The sequence below is a fragment of the Pleurodeles waltl genome, chromosome 9 (assembly GCF_031143425.1).
Source record: "Pleurodeles waltl isolate 20211129_DDA chromosome 9, aPleWal1.hap1.20221129, whole genome shotgun sequence".
Taxonomy (NCBI): Eukaryota; Metazoa; Chordata; class Amphibia; order Caudata; family Salamandridae; genus Pleurodeles; species Pleurodeles waltl.
Window position 1 is genome coordinate 6,771,742 of NC_090448.1, and position 26,543 is coordinate 6,798,284.

Below are 26,543 nucleotides of genomic sequence, written 5' to 3' on the forward strand. Positions count from 1 at the left end.
GTGGCGCGGCGCAGTGCAGAGCGCAGTGGCGCGGCGCAGTGCAGAGCGCAGTGGCGCGGCGCAGTGCAGAGCGCAGTGGCGCGGCGCAGTGCAGAGCGCAGTGGCGCGGCGCAGTGCAGAGCGCAGTGGCGCGGCGCAGTGCAGAGCGCAGTGGCGCGGCGCAGTGCAGAGCGCAGTGGCGTGGCGCAGTGCAGAGCGCAGTGGCGTGGTGCAGTGCAGTGCAGAGCGCAGTGGCGTGGTGCGGTGCAGTGCAGTGCAGAGCGCAGTGGTGCGGTGCAGTGCAGAGCGCAGTGGCGTGGAGCGGTGCAGTGCAGAGCGCAGTGGCGTGGTGCGGTGCAGTGCAGAGCGCAGTGGCGTGGAGCGGTGCAGTGCAGAGCGCAGTGGCGTGGAGCGGTGCAGTGCAGAGCGCAGTGGCGTGGAGCGGTGCAGTGCAGAGCGCAGTGGTGTGGAGCGGTGAAGAGCAGAGTGCGGTGCAGAGCGCAGTGGCGTAGAGCGGTGCAGAGCGCAGTGGCGTAGAGCGGTGCAGAATAGAGCGCAGTGGCGTAGAGCGGTGCAGAGCAGAGCGCAGTGGCGTAGAGCGGTGCAGAGCAGAGCGCAGTGGCGTAGAGCGGTGCAGAGCAGAGCGCAGTGGCGTAGAGCGGTGCAGAGCAGAGCGCAGTGGCGTAGAGCGGTGCAGAGCAGAGCGCAGTGGCGTAGAGCGGTGCAGAGCAGAGCGCAGTGGCGTAGAGCGGTGCAGAGCAGAGCGCAGTGGCGTTGCAGTGGCGTAGAGCAGAGTGCAGTGACGTTGCAGTGGCGTAGAGCGGTGCAGAGTGCAGTGGCGTAGAGCGGTGCAGAGCGCAGTGGCGCGGCGCAGAGCAGAGCGCAGTGGAGCGGCGCAGAGCAGAGCGCAGTGGAGCGGCGCAGAGCAGAGCGCAGCGACGTTGCAGTGGCGTAGAGCGGTGCAGAGTGCAGTGGCGTAGAGCGGCGCAGAGCAGAGGGCAGTGGCGCGGCGCAGAGCAGAGCGCAGTGGCGCGGCGCAGAGCAGAGGGCAGTGGCGCGGCGCAGAGCAGAGGGCAGTGGCGCGGCGCAGAGCAGAGGGCAGTGGCGCGGCGCAGAGCAGAGGGCAGTGGCGCGGCGCAGAGCAGAGGGCAGTGGCGCGGAGCGGTGCAGTGCAGAGGGCAGTGGCGTGGAGCGGCGCAGAGCACAGTGGCGTGGAGCGGCGCAGAGCAGAGTGCAGCGGCGTGGAGCGGCGCAGAGCAGAGGGCAGTGGCGTGGAGCGGCGCAGAGCAGAGCGCAGCGGCGTGGAGCAGCGCAGAGCGCAGCGGCGTGGAGCGGTGCAGAGCATGCACGGTATAGCAGCACACTGCCATTACAGATAACACATCTTCAAAGGAAAGGACCATCACGTTTGCACAGAACTACAGTTTTAGTGATAAAAGTAAACACAACACAACAACAGTGTGTGCATATGTCATCACCTGGTCTACTGACTGCGTTTTTAATTGAATTGAAATATTTGTTTCTGCCACACTTCAGAATTACCAAAAAAGGTGCTTCCCTAATTCTGATGTATTCTGAAAAATCTGCACAGTTCATTTCCAGTCGTTCAAAATATGTTGTGTTCGAAAAAACCTAGCATCCTCCAGCACAACTCCAGGAGTTAGCAGGATTGTCACATAAATCCTCTCACTCTGAAATCAGGGAAGGAAAAGTAAACACCAAGATCCCTGGAAGATGCGCCTGACATTTGACCCCTGGCTTTGAATGGAAATGTGCCGAGATAAGAACAAGATTTAAAGCCTCTTCACTGTTGGAAGAAGACAGGGAATAAGGGATGGGCTGACCATGGGGGCTACGTCACAGGTCACATGCAGACACCTGGGTTGTGTCAGAGGCCACACGCCCTCGGGGCATGTGCTGTGTGTGTCTGTGTGCGTGGAGGGGGCAGTGCCACAGGGCATGCTCTGTCGGGGGGATGTGCCACAGGTCACATGCAGACACCTGGGTTGTGTCAGAGGCCACACGCCCTCGGGGCATGTGCTGTGTGTGTCTGTGTGCGTGGAGGGGGCAGTGCCACAGGGCATGCTCTGTCGGGGGGGATGTGCCACAGGTCACATGCAGACACCTGGGTTGTGTCAGAGGCCACACACCCTTGGGGCACGTGCTGTGTGTGTGTCTGTCTGTGGGGGTGGCAGTGCCACAGGGCATGCTCTGTCAGGGGATGGGGGGGGAAGACAATGCCACAGCACAGTGCAGATGCTGTGGGGGAAGACTGTGCCACAGGTCACGTGCAGACACGTGGGTTGTGTCAGAGGCCACACGCCCTCAGGGCACGTGCTGTGTGTGTGTGTGTGAGAGTGGGGGGGCGTTGTGTGTGGCGCAGGGCATGCTCTGTCGGGGGCAGGTGGTGGGACTGTGCCACAGGGCAGATGCAAATGGGGGGGGGGGGGGGGGGGGGTGCCACAGGGCACACGCTGTCAGTAGTAGGTGCTTGTGAGTATTGGGGGGTGGGGTGTTGAGTTCTTTGAGGGGGGCCTCAGCATGTCAAAGGCAGCAACGTCCGTTTGTCCACCCACCACAGACCCTTTACCCACCGTGTAAGTCTCCACCAGCTCCGAGCCCAGCACTCGGGCCTCCTTCTGCTGTCCCCCGGGGTCCGCGGGGAACAAGGTCGCCTGCATGGTGGCTGGGGGCCCCGGGGTGTCACTCTCCGCCGGGCCCCGGGGTTCTTCCTTCAGAGTGTCACTCTCTACACCCCCTGAGGCTGTCACTCTCTACCAGACCCCAGGGTTCCTCCTCAGGGTGTCACTGTCTGCTAGAGCCGACCCCCACCCTCAGAGTGTCACTCTACCACCCGCGAGTCACTCTCTACACCCCCCTCCCAGTGTGTCACTCTCTACACTCCCCTCCCAGTGTGTCACTCTCTACACCCCCCTCCCAGTGTGTCACTCTCTACACCCCCCTCCCAGTGTGTCACTCGCTACACCCCCCTCCCAGTGTGTCACTCGCTACACCCCCCTCCCAGTGTGTCACTCTCTACACCCCCCTCCCAGTGTGTCACTCTCTACACCCCCCTCCCAGTGTGTCACTCTCTACATCCCCCCTTCAGGCTATCCCTCTCTACCAAACCTCATGCCTCCTGAGGCTCCGACTCACTTCCAGCCCCCGACCCTCTCCTCAGGCTGTCACTCTCTACCCCGGGGGGCCTCCTCAGGTTGTCATTCTCTATACACTCTCCCTCGGGCTGTCACTCCCGTGCAACCCTCACACTGTCACTCTCTACCACTACCCCAAACCCCTTGGGACTGTCACTCCTCCCAGCCCCTCTCACCCTCTACCACCACCCACCCCCCCTCAGACCCCGACTCTACCAGCTCGTCTCGGGGCAGGACCCCTGATGTCAGTGCAGCAGTGACTGTCCCCGGCCCCTCCTGCACTACACCTCCAGCTGTCACTCTTGGGAGCCCCCCTCCTGATCTTAATGCTGGACCTGTCCCCACTGGGGTCCCCGTTATGCACTACACCCTCGGCTGTCACTCTTGGGGTTCCCCCTCCTCTTAACCCTGGAGCGCTCACTCTCGGGGTTCCCCTCTCCTGTACTACACCCCCGGTGCCCCCCTTCTGCACTACACCCCCGGGTGTCACTCTTGGGGTCCCCTCCTGCTCTTTTCCCCAGGGTGCCACTACCGGGGTCCCCCCTTCTGCACTACACCCGGGTGTCACTCTCGGGGTCCTCCCTCCTCTTAACCCTGGAGCTGTCAGTCTCGGGGTCCGCTCCCCACACGGTCCCTCCGGCCCCCGCGCACCCCCAGAATGAGCCCCGGGGCCTCTATGGGGTGGGGTTAACTTGCCCTCCCCCTCAGGCCCCTCTCTCCCCTCCTGCTGCGCTCAGTCCCCCCCACCCTCCACCTCCAGCCTCAGCCCCGCCGTCGCCATCTTTGCTTCATGTCAGCTGAGAGGGGGCGGAGCCGCTTTATGAGCGGGGGGGGGGGGGGGGGGCAGAAAGGGAGGGACAGGGAGTGAGGGAGGAGGGCAGGGAAGCCTCGTGCCACGTGTGAAACACTCACCCACTTCTGCCTCATTTCGTAAGCAAACAGCGCATTGCATTCTGGGTCTTGTAGTTTCAGTTCCAACTCTTTGCTCTGTGTGTGTTTGGAACGTGCTCTCTCAGACAGGAGCGTTCTAAGCGCCTAGAAGCCTGTGTGTGTTTGCACGTTCAATGAACCACTCATCAGCACAACCCCAGGCCCCCCAACGCTTCGTGCAAACCGGCTGAGGTGCAAACTCTGGGAGCCCCTAGAGGAAAAGAGGCCGTGGGGGGCTGGGGGGGGGCAGGGAGTAGGGAGGAGAGGGGCGATTCAACGCCAGAGACAGAGGGGTTGGGAAGTAGGAGAGAGTCAGCAGTTACTCTAGAGTCTCCTGCATAAACCTACCTTCAAGGCGCTGTACTGGACGATACTGTGCATATAATACGAAGATCACAAAACTCCGTATTGTGGTACAACATCTAGTCACAGAGGTCTCCACCTCCTCTTACACAAACTAACCCCACTGGTGTCCGGTGGGTCCCCTGCCTCACGCTGTTAGTCAGGGCTTTAAGTGGGCCGGGTCCTGCTGGTACTCAGCTCCTTCACTTCTAAAAACCAGGGCCCATATTTATACGCAGTGTAGCGCCGTATTTATGGAATGTTGCAAGCCGGCACTAAACTTGGGCTAGCGTCTTACAAGAAGATGGGTGGCGGTGGCGGTAGGGAAGGAGGGGGTTGTGCATCAGAAAATGAAACTAGCCTGGTGACTAGCGCCATTTCCTGGTGCACAACCACCAAAAACATGACTCCTGTCTTAGAAAAGTCAGGAGTCATGCCCACCACCCCAATGGCCAACACAGGGGACAAGTGTCCCATGGGCATGGCCATTGCACCCTGTGCCATGCAGGGGGCCCCAAGTTGGGCCCCGATGGCAAATTTATATACAAAATAAAAATACTTACCAATACTTACCCTACTTACCCAGGATGGGGTCCCCCATCCTCTGGTGCCACTCTGGTGGAGGTTGGCGTGTTCCTAGGGCTTGGGGAGGGCACCTATGGACGCATACCATGGTGTTGAACATGGAAATGGATCTAACCCCACGTTAAATAATGGCACAAAGCTTGCTTTGCACCATTATTGAGCCCCTCCTCCCACCCGTGCGTCATTTTAGCACGGGGGTTAAATATGGCGCTATGGGGAAAGCACAATTTTTTGATGGGAACGCCTACCTTGCATCTCATTGACGCAAGGTAGGTTCACGCATCAAAAAAATGGTGCAAATTCCTATAGTTTGTCATTAGACGGGTCTAACGTCGAAATATAAATATGAGTTAGTTTTGCGTCGAATTTGCGCCAAAAAATGATGCAAATTTTGCGCTAATGGAGTATAAATATGCCCCTTAGGTGCAGTGACAGGTCCCTCTAGGGTTCCCCATATTCGCCCCCCACCCTCTTGGGGTGAAAATAAATCTTAACTCAGCAGCAATACCGCCCATCACTGCCTTTGATGAAACTTCAAAGAGACTCGTTGCAGTTACTTCACAGTCTCATTTCAGAACTGAAGCATTTTTAATGCTTTGTACAACAAAGTCATTCTTGTACTTATCTAACAACCATTGACAAAGCCAATAGTCCTGCCTTGTTGTAAGCGTAATGTTACTTGTTGCATAATAGATCTGGATGCAATGTCCCATAGAAGCAGCCAAGTACCATGGACAAAGCCAAGAGTCCTGGCTTGTTGTAAGTGTAATGTTACTTGTTGCATTATATATCTGGATGCATTGACAAAAGCAAAATTCTAGTCGGGCAGTGCACTATGCTAAACACATTTTCAGCTGAAGTGTTTTTAAGGCACGCCCCAATTACATCGGCCACGCCCCTTCGATAGACCCCCCAGTTTTCTCGTCCCACTTAAAGCCCTCCTGCTACTTACTGCGGAGTGCCACCCGGCCTCTGCTATAAAATGTATCCATTTCTGACTCCAAGGTCCGGACGTTGTCCGAGGAGATAAATAACCTGGCAGATGGTCACTCATGGCCATTGAAGAGTATGATGAGTTGTGAGAAAGTAGCCTCTTTCTAGCCTTGTTACCCCCACTTTGGGCCTGTTAGTGAGTGTATGTCAGGGTGTTTTCACTGTCTCACTGGGATCCTGCTAGCCAGGGCCCAGTGCTCATAGTGAAAACCCTATGTTTTCAGTATGTTTGTTATGTGTCACTGGGACCCTGCTAGCCAGGACCCTAGTGCTCATAAGTTTGTGACCTATATGTATGTGTTCCCTGTGTAGTGCCTAACTGTCTCACTGAGGCTCTGCTAACCAGAACCTCAGTGGTTATGCTCTCTCATTTCTTTCAAATTGTCACTAACAGGCTAGTGACCAATTTTACCAATTTACATTGGCTTACTGGAACACCCTTATAATTCCCTAGTATATGGTACTGAGGTACCCAGGGTATTGGGGTTCCAGGAGATCCCTATGGGCTGCAGCATTTCTTTTGCCACCCATAGGGAGCTCTGACAATTCTTACACAGGCCTGCCACTGCAGCCTGAGTGAAATAACGTCCACGTTATTTCACAGCCATTTTACACTGCACTTAAGTAACTTATAAGTCACCTATATGTCTAACCTTTACCTGGTAAAGGTTAGGTGCAAAGTTACTTAGTGTGAGGGCACCCTGGCACTAGCCAAGGTGCCCCCACATTGTTCAGGGCCAATTCCCCGGACTTTGTGAGTGCGGGGACACCATTACATGCGTGCACTACATATAGGTCACTACCTATATGTAGCTTCACAATGGTAACTCCGAATATGGCCATGTAACATGTCTATGATCATGGAATTGCCCCCTCTATGCCATCCTGGCATAGTTGGCACAATCCCATGATCCCAGTGGTCTGTAGCACAGACCCTGGTACTGCCAAACTGCCTTTCCTAGGGTTTCACTGCAGCTGCTCCTGCTGCCAACCCCTCAGACAGGGTTCTGCCCTCCTGGGGTCAAGACAGGCTTGTCCCAGGATGGCAGAACAAAGGACTTCCTCTGAGAGAGGGTGTTACACCCTCTCCCTTTGGAAAATGGTGTGAAGGCAGGGGAGGAGTAGCCTCCCCCAGCCTCTGGAAATGCTTTGTTGGGCACAGATGTGCCCAATTCTGCATAAGCCAGTCTACACCGGTTCAGGGGACCCCTTAGCCCTGCTCTGGCGCAAAACTGGACAAAGGAAAGGGGAGTGACCACTCCCCTGACCTGCACCTCCCCTGGGAGGTGTCCAGAGCTCCTCCAGTGTGCTCCAGACCTCTGCCATCTTGGAAACAGAGGTGCTGCTGGCACACTGGACTGCTCTGAGTGGCCAGTGCCACCAGGTGACGTCAGAGACTCCTTGTGATAGGCTCCTTCAGGTGTTGCTAGCCTATCCTCTCTCCTAGGTAGCCAAACCCTCTTTTCTGGCTATTTAGGGTCTCTGTCTCTGGGGAAACTTTAGATAACGAATGCAAGAGCTCATCCGAGTTCCTCTGCATCTCTCTCTTCACCTTCTGCCAAGGAATCGACTGCTGACCGCGCTGGAAGCCTGCAAACCTGCAACATAGTAGCAAAGACGACTACTGCAACTCTGTAACGCTGATCCTGCCGCCTTCTCGACTGTTTTCCTGCTTGTGCATGCTGTGGGGGTAGTCTGCCTCCTCTCTGCACCAGAAGCTCCGAAGAAATCTCCCGTGGGTCGACGGAATCTTCCCCCTGCAAACGCAGGCACCAAAAAGCTGCATTACCGGTCCCTTGGGTCTCCTCTCAGCACGACGAGCGAGGTCCCTCGAATCCAGCAATTCTGTCCAAGTGACCCCAACAGTCCAGTGACTCTTCAGTCCAAGTTTGGTGGAGGTAAGTCCTTGCCTCACCTCGCTGGGCTGCATTGCTGGGAACCACGACTTTTGCAGCTACTCCGGCCCCTGTGCACTTCCGGTGGAAATCCTTTGTGCACAGCCAAGCCTGGGTGCACGGCACTCTAACCTGCATTGCACGACGTTCTAAGTTGGTCTCCGGCGACGTGGGACTCCTTTGTGCGACTTCAGGTGAGCACCGTTTCACGCATCCTCGTAGTGCCTGTTTCTGGCACTTCTCTGGGTGCTACCTGCTGCTGAGAGGGCTCCTTGTCTTGCTTGACGTCCCCTCTCTCTCCTGGTCCAATTTGCGACCTCCTGGTCCCTCCAGGGCCACAGCAGCGTCCAAAAACGCTAACTGCACGATTTGCAGCTAGCAAGGCTTGTTGGCGTTCTTTTGGTGGGAAAACACTTCTGCACGACTCTCCACGGCGAGAGGGATCCGTCCACCAAAGGGGAAGTCTCTAGCCCTTTTCGTTCCTGCAGAAACCTCAGCTTCTTCTGTCCAGTAGAAGCTTCTTTGCACCCGCAGCTGGCATTTCCTGGGCATCTGCCCATCTCCGACTTGCTTGTGACTTTTGGACTTGGTCCCCTTGTTCCACAGGTACCCTAGATTGGAAATCCATCATTGTTGCACTGTTGGTTTGTGTCTTTCCTGCATTATTCCTCTAACACGACTTCTTTGTCCTTAGGGGAACTTTAGTGCACTTTGCACTCACTTTTCAGGGTCTTGGGGAGGGTTATTTTTCTAACTCTCACTATTTTCTAATAGTCCCAGCGACCCTCTACAAGGTCACATAGGTTTGGGGTCCATTCGTGGTTCGCATTCCACTTTTGGAGTATATGGTTTGTGTTGCCCCTATCCCTATGTTTCCCCATTGCATCCTATTGTAACTATACATTGTTTGCACTGTTTTCTAAGACTATACTGCATATTTTTGCTATTGTGTATATATATCTTGTGTATGTTTCCTATCCTCTCACTGAGGGTACACTCTAAGATACTTTGGCATATTGTCATAAAAATAAAGTACCTTTATTTTTAGTATAACTGTGTATTGTGTTTTCTTATGATATTGTGCATATGACACTAAGTGGTACTGTAGTAGCTTCACACGTCTCCTAGTTCAGCCTAAGCTGCTCTGCTAAGCTACCATTATCTATCAGCCTAAGCTGCTAGACACCCTATACACTAATAAGGGATAACTGGGCCTGGTGCAAGGTGCAAGTACCCCTTGGTACTCACTACAAGCCAGTCCAGCCTCCTACATTGGTGGCAGCGGTGGGATAAGTGCTTTGAGACTACTTACCACTCTTGTCATTGTACTTTTCATAAGAGAAAAATATACAAAACAAGGTCAGTGTATATACACATAGCCAAAAAGTTTTGCATTTCCTCTTTTCACTCTTTTCTAAGTGCTGAAAAGTACTTCTAACTTTCTAAAAAGTTCTAAAAAGTTTAAAAAGTTTTTTTTCTCTGTCTTTCTAAAAGCTCTGACAAACTTTTTTATCTTTTTCTATCACTTTAACTCTCTCTAAAAATGTCTGGCACAGGCCAAAATGTTGATCTGTCCAAACTTGCATATGATCACCTTAGCTGGAAAGGAGCAAGGAGTCTCTGCATAGAGAGAGGTTTGAGTGTAGGGAAGAATCCTTCCTTGGAATCTTTACTTAACATGCTTAGAGAACAAGATAAGGCAAAAAGTGCCCCATCTGTTGAAAAAGTAGCTAATGGTTCTCAATCTGATCCAGGGACTCCCCCAGGTAAAGGTTCAGGAAAGAAACTTCTTAGCCTTTGTAGGAGGCTGGACTGGCTTGTAGTGAGTACCAAGGGGTACTTGCACCTTGCACCAGGCCCAGTTATCCCTTATTAGTGTATAGGGTGTCTAGCAGCTTAGGCTGATAGATAATGGTAGCTTAGCAAAGCAGCTCAGGCTGAACTAGGAGACGTGTGAAGCTACTACAGTACCACTTAGTGTCATATGCACAATATCATAAGAAAACACAATACACAGTTATACTAAAAATAAAGGTACTTTATTTTTATGACAATATGCCAAAGTATCTTAGAGTGTACCCTCAGTGAGAGGATAGGAAATATACACAAGATATATATACACAATAGCAAAAATATGCAGTATAGTCTTAGAAAACAGTGCAAACAATGTATAGTTACAATAGGATGCAATGGGGAAACATAGGGATAGGGGCAACACAAACCATATACTCCAGAAGTGGAATGCGAACCACGAATGGACCCCAAACCTATGTGACCTTGTAGAGGGTCGCTGGGACTATTGGAAAATAGTGAGAGTTAGAAAAATAACCCTCCCCAAGACCCTGCAAAGTGAGTGCAAAGTGCACCAAAGTTCCCCTAAGGACAAAATAGTCGTGTTAGAGGGAGAATGCAAGGAAAACACAAATCAGCAATGCAACAACGATGGATTCCTGTCTGAAGGTACCTGTGGAACAAGGGGACCAAGTCCAAAAGTCACAAGCAGCTCGGAGATGGGCAGATGCCCAAGAAATGCCAGCGGTTGGTGCAAAGAAGCTCTTACTAGGCTGAAGAACTGTGAATACTGCAGGAACGACAAGGGCTAGAGACTTCCCCTTTGGAGGATGGATCCCCCACGCCTTGGAGAGTCGTGCAGAAGTGTTTTCCCGCCGGATGGACGCCAACAAGCCTTGCTACCCGCAAATCGTGCGTTTGGCGTTTTTGGACGCTGCTGGGGCCCAGGAGGGACCAGGAGGTCGCAAATTGGACCTGCAGAGAGAGGGGACGTCGAGCAAGACAAAGAGCCCTCACTGAAGCAGGTAGCACCCGGAGAAGTGCCAGAAACAGGCACTACGAGGATGCGTGAAACGGTGCTCGCCGAAGTTGCACAAAGGAGTCCCACGTCGCCGGAGACCAACTTAGAAAGTCGTGCAATGCAGGTTAGAGTGCCGTGGACCCAGGCTTGGCTGTGCACACAGGATTTCCGCCGGAAGTGCACAGGGGCCGGAGAAGCTTGCAAAGTCGCGGTTCCCAGCAATGCAGCCCAGCGAGGTGAGGCAAGGACTTACCTCCACCAAACTTGGGCTGAAGAGTCACTGGACTGTGGGGGTCACTTGGACGGTGTCGCTGGATTCGAGGGACCTCGCTCGTCGTGCTGAGAGGAGACCCAAGGGACCGGAGATGCAGCTTTTTGGTGCCTGCGGTTGCAGGGGGAAGATTCCGTCGACCCACGGGAGATTTCTTCGGAGCTTCTGGTGCAGAGAGGAGGCAGACTACCCCCACAGCATGCACAAGCAGGAAAACAGTCGAGAAGGCGGCAGGATCAGCGTTACAGAGTTGCAGTAGTCGTCTTTGCTACTATGTTGCAGGTTTGCAGGCTTCCAGCGCGGTCAGCGGTCGATTCCTTATCAGAAGGTGAAGAGGGAGATGCAGAGGAACTCGGCTGAGCTCATGCATTCGTTATCTAAAGTTTCCCCAGAGACAGAGACCCTAAATAGCCAGAAAAGAGGGTTTGGCTACCTAGGAGAGAGGAAAGGCTACTAACACCTGAAGGAGCCTATCACAAGGAGTCTCTGACGTCACCTGGTGGCACTGGCCACTCAGAGCAGTCCAGTGTGCCAGCAGCACCTCTGTTTCCAAGATGGCAGAGGTCTGGAGCACACTGGAGGAGCTCTGGACACCTCCCAGGGGAGGTGCAGGTCAGGGGAGTGGTCACTCCCCTTTCCTTTGTCCAGTTTCGCGCCAGAGCAGGGGCTAAGGGGTCCCTGAACCGGTGTAGACTGGCTTATGCAGAATTGGGCACCTCTGTGCCCAACAAAGCATTTCCAGAGGCTGGGGGAGGCTACTCCTCCCCTGCCTTCACACCATTTTCCAAAGGGAGAGGGTGTCACACCCTCTCTCAGAGGAAGTCCTTTGTTCTGCCATCCTGGGCCAGGCCTGGCTGGACCCCAGGAGGGCAGATGCCTGTCTGAGGGGTTGGCAGCAGCAGCAGCTGCAGAGAAACCCCAGGAAGGGCAGTCTGGCAGTACCAGGGTCTGTGCTACAGACCACTGGGATCATGGAATTGTACCAACAATGCCAGGATGGCATAGAGGGGGCAATTCCATGATCATAGACATGTTACATGGCCATATTCGGAGTTACCATGGTGAAGCTACATATAGGTAGTGACCTATATGTAGTGCACGCGTGTAATGGTGTCCCCGCACTCACAAAGTTCAGTGAATTGGCTCTGAACAATGTGGGGGCACCTTGGCTAGTGCCAGGGTGCCCTCACACTAAGTAACTTTGCACCTAACCTTTACCAGGTAAAGGTTAGACATATAGGTGACTTATAAATTACTTAAGTGCAGTGTAAAATGGCTGTGAAATAACGTGGACGTTATTTCACTCAGGCTGCAGTGGCAGGCCTGTGTAAGAATTGTCAGAGCTCCCTATGGGTGGCAAAAGAAATGCTGCAGCCCATAGGGATCTCCTGGAACCCCAACACCCTGGGTACCTCAGTACCATATACTAGGGGATTATAAGGGTGTTCCAGTAAGCCAATGTAAATTGGTAAAAATGGTCACTAGCCTGTCAGTGACAATTTGGAAAGAAATGAGAGAGCATAACCACTGAGGTTCTGATTAGCAGAGCCTCAGTGAGACAGTTAGTCACTACACAGGTAACACATACAGGCACACTTATGAGCACTGGGGCCCTGGGTTACCAGGGTCCCAGTGACACATACAACTAAAACAACATATATACAGTGAAAAATGGGGGTAACATGCCAGGCAAGATGGTACTTTCCTACACAACCCCCCCCCAAACGAAGGACAATAAGACTAGCCATTACCTGATGAGTCTTCATTGTCTAAGTGGAAATATCTGGAGAGTCCATCTGCATTGGAGTGGCTACTCCCAGGTCTATGTTCCACTGTATAGTCCATTCCCTGTAGGGATATGGACCACCTCAACAATTTAGGATTTTCACCTTTCATTTGTTTTAGCCAAAGTAGAGGTTTGTGGTCTGTCTGAACAATGAAGTGAGTGCCAAACAGGTATGGCCTCAACTTCTTCAGAGCCCAGACCACAGCAAAGGCCTCCCTCTCAATGGCAGACCAACGCTTTTCTCTAGGGGTCAACCTTCTACTAATAAAAGCAACAGGTTGATCCTGGCCCTCAGAATTAAGTTGTGATAGGACTGCCCCTACTCCTAATTCAGATGCATCAGTTTGGACATAGAATTTTTTAGAGTAACAAGGGCTTTTCAGGACAGGTGCAGAGCACATGGCCTGCTTCAGCTCCTCAAAAGCTTTCTGACAGTTTGCTGTCCATAATACCTTTTTAGGCATTTTCTTGGATGTGAGGTCATTAAGAGGGGCTGCAATGGAGCCATAGTTCTTAATGAACCTCCTGTAATACCCAGTGAGGCCTAGGAAGGCTCTCACCTGAGTCTGAGTGGTAGGGGGAATCCAATCAATAATAGTTTGGATTTTCCCCTGAAGTGGTGCAATCTGTTCCCCACCAACAAGGTGTCCCAGATAAACCACCTTACCCTGCCCTATCTGGCACTTTGAAGCCTTGATAGTGAGGCCTGCCTTTTGCAGGGCCTCCAAAACTTTCCAAAGGTGGACCAGGTGATCATCCCAGCTGGAGCTAAAGACAGCTATATCATCCAAATATGCTGCACTGAAAGCTTCCAGCCCTTGCAGGACTGTGTTCACCAACCTCTGAAAAGTGGCAGGTGCATTTTTCAAACCAAAAGGCATTACAGTAAACTGGTAATGTCCTCCAATGGTAGAAAATGCAGTCTTAGGTTTAGCATCTTCTGACATTTTGATCTGCCAATACCCTGCAGTCAAATCAAAAGTGCTTAGATACTTGGCAGATGCCAGTGTATCTATTAGCTCATCTGCCCTGGGTATAGGGTGAGCATCTGTTTTGGTTACCAAGTTGAGACCTCTATAGTCTACACAAAACCTCATTTCCTTCTTTCCATCTTTAGAATTGGGTTTTGGTACCAGTACCACAGGAGAAGCCCATGGACTGTCAGAGTGCTCAACCACTCCTAGTTCCAACATCTTCTGAACTTCTTGCTTTATGCAGTCCCTGACATGGTCAGGCTGCCTATAGATCTTACTTTTGACAGGTAAACTGTCTCCAGTATCTATAGTGTGCTCACACCAAGAAGTGGTGCCTGGCACAATGGAGAAGAGTTCTGAAAATTGTCCTAGGAGATTTATGCAATTATCTTTCTGCTCAGCAGTAAGACAATCAGCCAAAACTACCCCTTCCACAAGAGCATCTTGTTCTGTGGAAGAGAAGAGATCAGGTAGAGGATCACTGTCTTCTTCCTGTCCCTCATCTGTTGCCATGAGCAGGGTGAGATCAGCCCTGTCATAGTAGGGTTTCAGGCGGTTGAGATGGAGCACCCTAAGGGGACTCCTGGCAGTGCCTAACTCAACCAAGTAGGTGACTTCACCCTTCTTTTCAACAATTGTGTGTGGACCACTCCATTTATCTTAGAGTGCTCTTGGGGCCACAGGCTCCAAGACCCACACTTTCTGCCCTGGTTGGTACTGAACCAAAACAGCCTTCTGATCATGCCATTGCTTCTGGAGCTCTTGGCTGGCCTGAAGGTTTTTACTGGCCTTTTTCATGTACTCAGCCATCCTTGATCTGAGGCCAAGTACATAATCCACAATATCCTGCTTAGGAGCTTTTAAAGGTTGTTCCCAACCCTCCTTTACAAGTGTGAGTGGACCCCTAACAGGGTGTCCAAAAAGAAGTTCAAAGGGGCTGAAGCCCACTCCTTTCTGGGGTACCTCCCTGTAGGCAAAAAGGAGGCATGGTAGAAGGATATCCCATCTCCTGCGGAGTTTTTCAGGGAGTCCCATAATCATGCCTTTGAGAGTTTTATTAAATCTCTCCACCAGTCCATTTGTTTGTGGATGATAGGGTGTTGTGAACTTGTAAGTTACACCACACTCCTTCCACATGGCCTTTAAGTATGCAGACATGAAATTGCTTCCTCTGTCTGATACTACTTCCTTTGGGAAGCCCACCCTGGAAAATATTCTCAGGAGGGCCTTTGCCACTGCAGGAGCTGTAGTGGTCCTTAAAGGAATAGCTTCAGGATATCTTGTGGCATGGTCCACTACCACCAAGATAAATCTATTGCCTGAAGCAGTAGGAGGGTCAAGGGGGCCAACTATGTCAACCCCTACCCTTTCAAAGGGAACCCCAACCACAGGCAGTGGGATAAGGGGTGCCTTTGGAGTGCCACCTGTCTTGCCACTGGCTTGACAGGTTTCACAGGACTTACAAAATTCTTTTGTGTCCTCAGACATCCTAGGCCAATGAAACAGTGGAACCAATCTGTCCCAAGTTTTCATTTGACCCAGGTGCCCAGCTAAGGGAATGTCATGTGCCAGTGTTAGGAGGAACTTTCTGTACTCCTGAGGAATCACTAATCTCCTGGCAGCTCCAGGTTTAGGATCCCTATTCTCAGTGTACAAGAGGTTGTCCTCCCAGTAAACTCTGTGTGAGTCACTGACATCCCCATTAGCCTGTTTGACAGCTTGCTGTCTGAGACCCTCTAATGTGGGACAGGTTTGCTGTGCCACACTCAGCTCCTCTCTGGCAGGCCCCCCTTCACCCAAAAGCTCAGCAGTGTCTGCTTCCAGCTCCTCTGGTGTAGGTTCTGCACAGGGAGGGAATTCTTCTTCCTCAGAAGTAGAATCCACTGTAGAGGGAGGGATAGTAGGAAGTGGTTTGCTTCTACTAGCCCTAGCTTTAGGGAGCACTTGGTCCATTGTTCCAGGATCCAAGCTTCCCTGTCCTTTTTGCTTTTTGGCCTGAGCCCTTGTCAAAGCAAAAATATGCCCTGGGATGCCCAGCATTGCTGCATGGGCCTCCAACTCCACATCTGACCAAGCTGATGTCTCCAAATCGTTCCCTAATAGACAGTCTACAGGTAAATCTGAAGCTACCACAACTTTCTTTGGACCAGATACCCCCCCCCAGTTGAGATTTACAACAGCCATGGGGTGGCTTTGTGTTATGTTGTGAGCATCGGTTACTTGGTACTGGTGTCCAAGTATGTGTTGTTCAGGGTGCACCAGTTTCTCAATCACCATTGTGACACTGGCACCTGTGTCCCTGTAGGCCTGGACCTCAACACCATTTATTAGGGTTAGTTGCTTGTACTTCTCCAAGTTATGGGGGCAAGCAACCAAAGTGGCTAAGTCAATAGCCCCTTCAGAGACTAAAGTAGCCTCTGTGGTCTCCCTAATCAGACCAACCCCAACTAAATTACCAAAAGTGAGCCCAGCTACTCCCTTGGATTGGCTATTAGTAGGTTTGCTCCCACCACCACTGCTATTAGTAGGGACACTAGGTGTAGCAGTAGGGGTTGTAGTGGTAGGAGCTGTGGTGCCTTTCTTTGGACAACTGGGATCTGTTGTCCAATGGCCTTTTATCTTACATAAATAGCACCATGGTTTCTTTTCCTTGTTCTGATTAAAGGAGGATTTGGGCCCACCACCCCCACCAGAGTGTTTTTGTGGGCCTGATGAAGACTCATTTTTAGATTTGTCCCCACCCTTGTCAGAAGACTTACCATCCTTCTTTTTGTTGCCATCTTTGTCACCCCCTGTATGAACTTTTCTGTTCACTCTTGTTCTGACCCATTTGTCTGCCTTCTTTCCCAATTCTTGGGGAGAGGTCAGATCAGAGTCCACCAAGTACTGGTGCAACAAATCAGACACACAATTATTAAGAATATGCTCTCTCAGGATTAAGTTATACAGGCTGTCATAATCAGTAACTTTACTGCCATGTAACCACCCCTCCAAGGCCTTCACTGCCTGGTCAATGAAATCAACCCAGTCTTGTGAAGACTCCTTTTTGGTATCTCTGAACTTGATCCTGTACTGTTCAGTGGTTAAGCCATAACCATCCAGGAGTGCATTCTTAAGAACTTGGAAATTGTTAGCATCATTTTCTTTTACAGTAAGGAGCCTATCCCTACCTTTTCCAGTAAATGATAGCCATAGGATAGCAGCCCACTGCTTTTGAGGGACATCCTGTACAGCACAGGCCCTCTCAAGTGCAGCAAACCACTTGTTAATGTCATCCCCCTCCTTGTAAGGGGGAACTATCTTATGCAGATTCCTGGAATCATGCTCTTTTGCAGGATGACTATGGGGAATACTGCTGCTGCCACCATGGGTATCTAAACCCATTTTCTGTCTTTCCCTCTCTATTTCTAAAGACTGTCTATCCAAATCCAGCTGTTGCTTCTTGAGCTTCAGTCTGGTTTGCTCCACTCTCAATCTATTGAGCTCCCTTTCCAACAATCTGTCATCAGGGTGGGTGGGAGGGACATTTCTAGATACAGAGGTATGATGGGAATGAACAGAAGGAGACCTGTCCCTTACAGAGGGCACCCTAACAGCTTGGCTACCAGTATAATGTGAGAGCACATCATCAGTATGATGTGATTCAACCTCTGTACCAACTATGCTAGACTGTCTAGTAATGGGCAGGCTAAGAAGTTTCTTTCCTGAACCTTTTCCTGGGGGAGTCCCTGGATCAGATTGAGAACCATTAGCTACTTTTTCCACAGATTGGGCACTTATGGCCTTATCCTGTACTCTAAGCATATTAATTAACAGTTCTAAGGAAGGATTCTTCCCTACACTCAAACCTCTCTCTATGCAGAGACTCCTTGCTCCTTTCCAGCTAAGGTGATCATATGCAAGTTTGGACAGTTCAACTTTTTGGCCTGTGCCAGACATTTTTTAGAGAGAGTTAAAGTGATAGCAAAAGAGAAAAAAGTTTTCAGAACTTTTTGGAAAGACAGAAAAAAAAACTTTTTAAACTTTTAAGAACTTTTTGAAAGTTTAGAAGTAATTTTCAGCACTTAGAAAAGAGTGAAAAGAGGAAATGCAAAACTTTTTGGCTATGTGTATATACACTGACCTTGTTTTGTATATTTTTCTCTTATGAAAAGTACAATGACAAGAGTGGTAAGTAGTCTCAAAGCACTTATCCCACCACTGCACAACCAATGTAGGAGGCTGGACTGGCTTGTAGTGAGTACCAAGGGGTACTTGCACCTTGCACCAGGCCCAGTTATCCCTTATTAGTGTATAGGGTGTCTAGCAGCTTAGGCTGATAGATAATGGTAGCTTAGCAAAGCAGCTCAGGCTGAACTAGGAGACGTGTGAAGCTACTACAGTACCACTTAGTGTCATATGCACAATATCATAAGAAAACACAATACACAGTTATACTAAAAATAAAGGTACTTTATTTTTATGACAATATGCCAAAGTATCTTAGAGTGTACCCTCAGTGAGAGGATAGGAAATATACACAAGATATATATACACAATAGCAAAAATATGCAGTATAGTCTTAGAAAACAGTGCAAACAATGTATAGTTACAATAGGATGCAATGGGGAAACATAGGGATAGGGGCAACACAAACCATATACTCCAGAAGTGGAATGCGAACCACGAATGGACCCCAAACCTATGTGACCTTGTAGAGGGTCGCTGGGACTATTGGAAAATAGTGAGAGTTAGAAAAATAACCCTCCCCAAGACCCTGCAAAGTGAGTGCAAAGTGCACCAAAGTTCCCCTAAGGACAAAATAGTCGTGTTAGAGGGAGAATGCAAGGAAAACACAAATCAGCAATGCAACAACGATGGATTCCTGTCTGAAGGTACCTGTGGAACAAGGGGACCAAGTCCAAAAGTCACAAGCAGCTCGGAGATGGGCAGATGCCCAAGAAATGCCAGCGGTTGGTGCAAAGAAGCTCTTACTAGGCTGAAGAACTGTGAATACTGCAGGAACGACAAGGGCTAGAGACTTCCCCTTTGGAGGATGGATCCCCCACGCCTTGGAGAGTCGTGCAGAAGTGTTTTCCCGCCGGATGGACGCCAACAAGCCTTGCTACCCGCAAATCGTGCGTTTGGCGTTTTTGGACGCTGCTGGGGCCCAGGAGGGACCAGGAGGTCGCAAATTGGACCTGCAGAGAGAGGGGACGTCGAGCAAGACAGAGAGCCCTCACTGAAGCAGGTAGCACCCGGAGAAGTGCCAGAAACAGGCACTACGAGGATGCGTGAAACGGTGCTCGCCGAAGTTGCACAAAGGAGTCCCACGTCGCCGGAGACCAACTTAGAAAGTCGTGCAATGCAGGTTAGAGTGCCGTGGACCCAGGCTTGGCTGTGCACACAGGATTTCCGCCGGAAGTGCACAGGGGCCGGAGAAGCTTGCAAAGTCGCGGTTCCCAGCAATGCAGCCCAGCGAGGTGAGGCAAGGACTTACCTCCACCAAACTTGGGCTGAAGAGTCACTGGACTGTGGGGGTCACTTGGACGGTGTCGCTGGATTCGAGGGACCTCGCTCGTCGTGCTGAGAGGAGACCCAAGGGACCGGAGATGCAGCTTTTTGGTGCCTGCGGTTGCAGGGGGAAGATTCCGTCGACCCACGGGAGATTTCTTCGGAGCTTCTGGTGCAGAGAGGAGGCAGACTACCCCCACAGCATGCACAAGCAGGAAAACAGTCGAGAAGGCGGCAGGATCAGCGTTACAGAGTTGCAGTAGTCGTCTTTGCTACTATGTTGCAGGTTTGCAGGCTTCCAGCGCGGTCAGCGGTCGATTCCTTATCAGAAGGTGAAGAGGGAGATGCAGAGGAACTCGGCTGAGCTCATGCATTCGTTATCTAAAGTTTCCCCAGAGACAGAGACCCTAAATAGCCAGAAAAGAGGGTTTGGCTACCTAGGAGAGGGGAAAGGCTACTAACACCTGAAGGAGCCTATCACAAGGAGTCTCTGACGTCACCTGGTGGCACTGGCCACTCAGAGCAGTCCAGTGTGCCAGCAGCACCTCTGTTTCCAAGATGGCAGAGGTCTGGAGCACACTGGAGGAGCTCTGGACACCTCCCAGGGGAGGTGCAGGTCAGGGGAGTGGTCACTCCCCTTTCCTTTGTCCAGTTTCACGCCAGAGCAGGGGCTAAGGGGTCCCTGAACCGGTGTAGACTGGCTTATGCAGAATTGGGCACCTCTGTGCCCAACAAAGCATTTCCAGAGGCTGGGGGAGGCTACTCCTCCCCTGCCTTCACACCATTTTCCAAAGGGAGAGGGTGTCACACCCTCTCTCAGAGGAAGTCCTTTGTTCTGCCATCCTGGGCCAGGCCTGGCTGGACCCCAGGAGGGCAGATGCCTGTCTGAGGGGTTGGCAGCAGCAGCAGCTGCAGAGAAACCCCAGGAAGGGCAGTCTGGCAGTACCAGGGTCTGTGCTACAGACCACTGGGATCATGGAATTGTACCAACAATGCCAGGATGGCATAGAGGGGGCAATTCCATGATCATAGACATGTTACATGGCCATATTCGGAGTTACCATGGTGAAGCTACATATAGGTAGTGACCTATATGTAGTGCACGCGTGTAATGGTGTCCCCGCACTCACAAAGTTCAGTGAATTGGCTCTGAACAATGTGGGGGCACCCTGGCTAGTGCCAGGGTGCCCTCACACTAAGTAACTTTGCACCTAACCTTTACCAGGTAAAGGTTAGACATATAGGTGACTTATAAGTTACTTAAGTGCAGTGTAAAATGGCTGTGAAATAACGTGGACGTTATTTCACTCAGGCTGCAGTGGCAGGCCTGTGTAAGAATTGTCAGAGCTCCCTATGGGTGGCAAAAGAAATGCTGCAGCCCATAGGGATCTCCTGGAACCCCAATACCCTGGGTACCTCAGTACCATATACTAGGGGATTATAAGGGTGTTCCAGTAAGCCAATGTAAATTGGTAAAAATGGTCACTAGCCTGTCAGTGACAATTTGGAAAGAAATGAGAGAGCATAACCACTGAGGTTCTGATTAGCAGAGCCTCAGTGAGACAGTTAGTCACTACACAGGTAACACATACAGGCACACTTATGAGCACTGGGGCCCTGGGTTACCAGGGTCCCAGTGACACATACAACTAAAACAACATATATACAGTGAAAAATGGGGGTAACATGCCAGGCAAGATGGTACTTTCCTACAGCCTTCCCATTACAAGACAGTCTAGCATAGTTGGTAATGATGAAGGGCCACACCATACAAATAGTGTTGTCTCACATCATAGCAAAAGCATTTATTCTCACCATACTGGTAGTGATGTTTCTGTTAGCCAAGCTGTTAGGGTGGCTTCTATAAGGGACAGGTCTCCTTACTGTAAAAGAAAATGAAGCTAATGATTACAAAGTTCTTAAGAATGCACTCCTGGACGGTTATGGCTTAACCACTGAACAATACAGGATAAAGTTCAGAGAGACCAAAAAGGAGTCTTCACAAGACTGGGTTGATTTCATTGACCATTCAGTGAAGGCCTTGGAGGGGTGGTTACATGGCAGTAAAGTTACTGATTATGACAGCCTGTATAACTTGATCCTGAGAGAGCATATTCTTAATAATTATGTGTCTGATTTGTTGCACCAGTACTTGGTGGACTCTGATCTGACCTCTCCCCAAGAATTGGGAAAGAAGGCAGACAAATGGGTCAGAACAAGGGTGAACAGAAAAGTTCATACAGGGGGTGACAAAGAGAACACTAAGAAGAAAGATGGTGAAAAATCTCAAGATAAGCATGGGGACAAGGGTAAAACCAAAGATCCCACTTCAAATCTTAAACACTCTTCAGGGGGTGGGGATAAAACAAATTCTTCCTCTTCTTCTCAACCTACACAATTTAAAAAGCCTTGGTGCTTTGTGTGTAAAAACAGAGGCCATAGGCCAGGGGATAAGTCCTGTCCAGGTAAACCCCCTGAGCCTACCACCACTAATACATCAAGCTCTAGTGCCACTAGCAGTAGTGGTACTAGTGGTGGGACTGCTGGCAACAGTCAAGCAAAGGGTGTAGTTGGGTTCACTTATGGGTCCATCATAGAAACTGGGGTAGTCAGTCCCAAGACAGTTTCTGTCACACCTAGTGGCATTGGCCTTGCCACACTGGCTGCTTGTCCCCTTACAATGGATAAGTACAGGCAGACAGTTTCAATAAATGGTGTTGAGGCCTTGGCCTACAGGGACACAGGTGCCAGTATCACTTTGGTGACTGAAAACCTAGTGCACCCTGATCAACACATCATTGGACAACAGTATAAGATTATTGATGTCCATAACTCCACTAAGTTTCTTCCCTTAGCTATAATTCAGTTTAGTTGGGGTGGAGTTACTGGCCCTAAGCAGGTGGTGGTATCACCTAGCTTACCTGTAGACTGTCTCTTAGGTAATGACCTAGAGGCCTCAGGTTGGGCTGATGTAGAGTTTTATGCCCATGCAGCCATGCTGGGCATCCCAGAGGAATTGTTCCCTCTCATTTCTACTGAAATGAAAAAGCAAAGGAGAGAAGGCCTGAAAACTCAGGATCCCTCTCCATCAACAGGTAAAAAGGGTATCACAATATCCCCTAACCACCCTACCATTCCGGATACCATTCCTGTGGTGGGAGAAACCTCTCCTGGGGTGGCACCTGTTCCAAGGGAATCATCAGTTGGCAAAACTGTACTCCCTGGGGTGGAAGTACCTCTCTGTGGGATAACTAACATTGGTGAGAAAAAGAGCATAATTTTAGTTAACATGGAGCATCCCTCCAACCCTCCCAGAGAAACTTTAGTGCAGAAACCCTGCACTGCCTCACAACACTTAGGACAGCATCCCTGCCCTAGTGTGGAGCTCATAGGACAGCATCCCTGCCCTGCTCCAACTCAAGAGAAACAGCATCCCTGTTCTCTCTTCCAGCCATATGGACAAAGTTTTTGCCCAGCTATGGCTTTTCTGAGACAGCATCCCTGTCTGGCATTTCCATCACTACAAATAGGTTCAGTGGACAATTCCCCCTACTCTAAACTAAAACTTACTGATAGAAACTCTGAAAATACAGCATCACATTGTTGCTTAGCTAAAAAACTTCAAACAGGGTGGTTTACATCCCCACAGGGAAGTAACCATATAGTGGATGATAAAGGGAGTAACCAGTCTATTGCAGAGCTACTCTCTACTTATCACCACTTAGACAATAAAGTCTCAACTGGCCAAGGTTAGCCTTATTGTCCTTCGTTTGGGGGGGGGTTGTGTGAGAAAGTAGCCTCTTTCTAGCCTTGTTACCCCCACTTTGGGCCTGTTAGTGAGTGTATGTCAGGGTGTTTTCACTGTCTCACTGGGATCCTGCCAGCCAGGGCCCAGTGCTCATAGTGAAAACCCTATGTTTTCAGTATGTTTGTTATGTGTCACTGGGACCCTGCTAGTCAGGACCCCAGTGCTCATAAGTTTGTGACCTATAAGTATGTGTTCCCTGTGTGATGCCTAACTGTCTCACTGAGGCTCTGCTAACCAGAACCTCAGTGGTTATGCTCTCTCATTTCTTTCAAATTGTCACTAACAGGCTAGTGACCAATTTTACCAATTTACATTGGCTTACTGGAACACCCTTATAATTCCCTAGTATATGGTACTAAGGTACCCAGGGTATTGGGGTTCCAGGAGATCCCTATGGGCTGCAGCATTTCTTTTGCCACCCATAGGGAGCTCTGACAATTCTTACACAGGCCTGCCACTGCAGCCTGAGTGAAATAACGTCCACGTTATTTCACAGCCATTTTACACTGCACTTAAGTAACTTATAAGTCACCTATATGTCTAACCTTTACCTGGTAAAGGTTAGGTGCAAAGTTACTTAGTGTGAGGGCACCCTGGCACTAGCCAAGGTGCCCCCACATTGTTCAGGGCCAATTCCCCGGACTTTGTGAGTGCGGGGACACCATTACATGCGTGCACTACATATAGGTCACTACCTATATGTAGCTTCACAATGGTAACTCCGAATATGGCCATGTAACATGTCTATGATCATGGAATTGCCCCCTCTATGCCATCCTGGCATTGTTGGCACAATCCCATGATCCCAGTGGTCTGTAGCACAGACCCTGGCACTGCCAAACTGCCTTTCCTGGGGTTTCACTGCAGCTGCTGCTGCTGCCAACCCCTCAGACAGGGTTCTGCCCTCCTGGGGTCAAGACAGGCTTGTCCCAGGATGGCAGAACAAAGGACTTCCTCTGAGAGAGGGTGTTACACCCTCTCCCTTTGGAAAATGGTGTGAAGGCAGGGGAGGAGTAGCCTCCCCCAGCCTCTGGAAATGCTTTGTTGGGCACAGATGTGCCCAATTCTGCATAAGCCAGTCTACACCAGTTCAGGGGACCCCTTAGCCCTGCTCTGGCGCGAAACTGGACAAAGGAAAGGGGAGTGACCACTCCCCTGACCTGCACCTCCCCTGGGTGGTGTCCAGAGCTCCTCCAGTGTGCTCCAGACCTCTGCCATCTTGGAAACAGAGGTGCTGCTGGCACACTGGACTGCTCTGAGTGGCCAGTGCCACCAGGTGACGTCAGAGACTCCTTGTGATAGGCTCCTTCAGGTGTTGCTAGCCTATCCTCTCTCCTAGGTAGCCAAACCCTCTTTTCTGGCTATTTATGGTCTCTGTCTCTGGGGAAACTTTAGATAACGAATGCAAGAGCTCATCCGAGTTCCTCTGCATCTCTCTCTTCACCTTCTGCCAAGGAATCGACTGCTGACCGCGCTGGAAGCCTGCAAACCTGCAACATAGTAGCAAAGACGACTACTGCAACTCTGTAATGCTGATCCTGCCGCCTTCTCGACTGTTTTCCTGCTTGTGCATGCTGTGGGGGTAGTCTGCCTCCTCTCTGCACCAGAAGCTCCGAAGAAATCTCCCGTGGGTCGACGGAATCTTCCCCCTGCAACCGCAGGCACCAAAAAGCTGCATTACCGGTCCCTTGGGTCTCCTCTCAGCACGACGAGCGAGGTCCCTCGAATCCAGCGACTCTGTCCAAGTGACCCCCGCAGTCCAGTGACTCTTCAGTCCAAGTTTGGTGGAGGTAAGTCCTTGCCTCACGTCGCTGGGCTGCATTGCTGGGAACCGCGACTTTTCCAGCTACTCCGGCCCCTGTGCACTTCTGGCGGAAATCCTTTGTGCACATCCAAGCCTGGGTCCACGGCACTCTAACCTGCATTGCACGACGTTCTAAGTTGGTCTCCGGCGATGTGGGACTCCTTTGTGCGACTTCGGGTGAGCACCGTTTCACGCATCCTCGTAGTGCCTGTTTCTGGCACTTCTCCGGGTGCTACCTGCTGCTGAGAGGGCTCCCTTGTCTTGCTCGACGTCCCCTCTCTCTCCTGGTCCAATTTGCGACCTCCTGGTCCCTCCAGGGCCACAGCAGCATCCAAAAACGCTAACCGCACGATTTGCAGCTAGCAAGGCTTGTTGGCGTTCTTTTGGCGGGAAAACACTTCTGCACGACTCTCCATGGCGAGAGGGATCCGTCCACCAAAGGGGAAGTCTCTAGCCCTTTTCGTTCCTGCAGAAACCTCAGCTTCTTCTGTCCAGTCGAAGCTTCTTTGCACCCGCAGCTGGCATTTCCTGGGCATCTGCCCATCTCCGACTTGCTTGTGACTTTTGGACTTGGTCCCCTTGTTCCACAGGTACCCTAGATTGGAAATCCATCGTTGTTGCACTGTTGGTTTGTGTCTTTCCTGCATTATTCCTCTAACACGACTTCTTTGTCTTTAGGGGAACTTTAGTGCACTTTGCACTCACTTTTCAGGGTCTTGGGGAGGGTTATTTTTCTAACTCTCACTATTTTCTAATAGTCCCAGCGACCCTCTACAAGGTCACATAGGTTTGGGGTCCATTCGTGGTTCGCATTCCACTTTTGGAGTATATGGTTTGTGTTGCCCCTATCCCTATGTTTCCCCATTGCCTCCTATTGTAACTATACATTGTTTGCACTGTTTTCTAAGACTATACTGCATATTTTTGCTATTGTGTATATATATCTTGTGTATGTTTCCTATCCTCTCACTGAGGGTACACTCTAAGATACTTTGGCATATTGTCATAAAAATAAAGTACCTTTATTTTTAGTATAACTGTGTATTGTGTTTTCTTATGTTATTGTGCATATGACACTAAGTGGTACTGTAGTAGCTTCACACGTCTCCTAGTTCAGCCTAAGCTGCTCTGCTAAGCTACCATTATCTATCAGCCTAAGCTGCTAGACACCCTATACACTAGGGATAACTGGGCCTGGTGCAAGGTGCAAGTACCCCTTGGTACTCACTACAAGCCAGTCCAGCCTCCTACATGAGTGTACACTGTTTCATGTCTCTCCACGTGTCATGAGGCCTGATGAGCACTGCCACCAGGACGCCACAAGCACTACATTGGCGACGAGGTCAGCACAGCCCTGCCCAGTCACCTGCACTCCTCGGACCCTTCACAGTCGCCAGCCAGTCAAAGGCTGCTGGGGCAGATGCATGCTGTGTACCGGACCACCCCTATGCACCGGATGCAGTCTCATACGGTGGGGTGCTGACTTGTGGGGGGAGGCCACCACTGCATCCATTAAGCCAACCATTGTACCCTGACATGGCTGCGTCTAGGTGGCAATCATGGATTGGGCAATTTTAGCACTGCTTCCGAGCCATGCAGGAAACAGATGGCCCGGTGAAGAGATCTTTGCTAATGCATTTTGGAAGCGATGAGCTATATGAACTCTTCAAAACTCTACCAAACAGGGGATGATGCCAATTAAGATTCAGGAGACCT

General features: G+C 50.8%; 1 protein-coding gene across 4 annotated transcripts in view; it reads right to left on the reverse strand.

Annotated features, from left to right (window-relative positions):
* The window catches only part of NISCH (nischarin), a 246,820-nt gene extending 243,947 nt beyond the window's left edge, over positions 1 to 2,873 (reverse strand). For all 4 annotated transcript variants that reach the window (XM_069206092.1, XM_069206093.1, XM_069206095.1 and 1 more), the window contains exon 1: positions 2,574 to 2,873. In XM_069206092.1, coding sequence (XP_069062193.1) covers positions 2,574 to 2,660 — 87 coding nt within the window. In that variant the 5' untranslated portion in view covers positions 2,661 to 2,873. The remainder of the gene's footprint in view (positions 1 to 2,573) is intronic.
* Between the last annotated feature and the right edge of the window lie 23,670 nt (positions 2,874 to 26,543).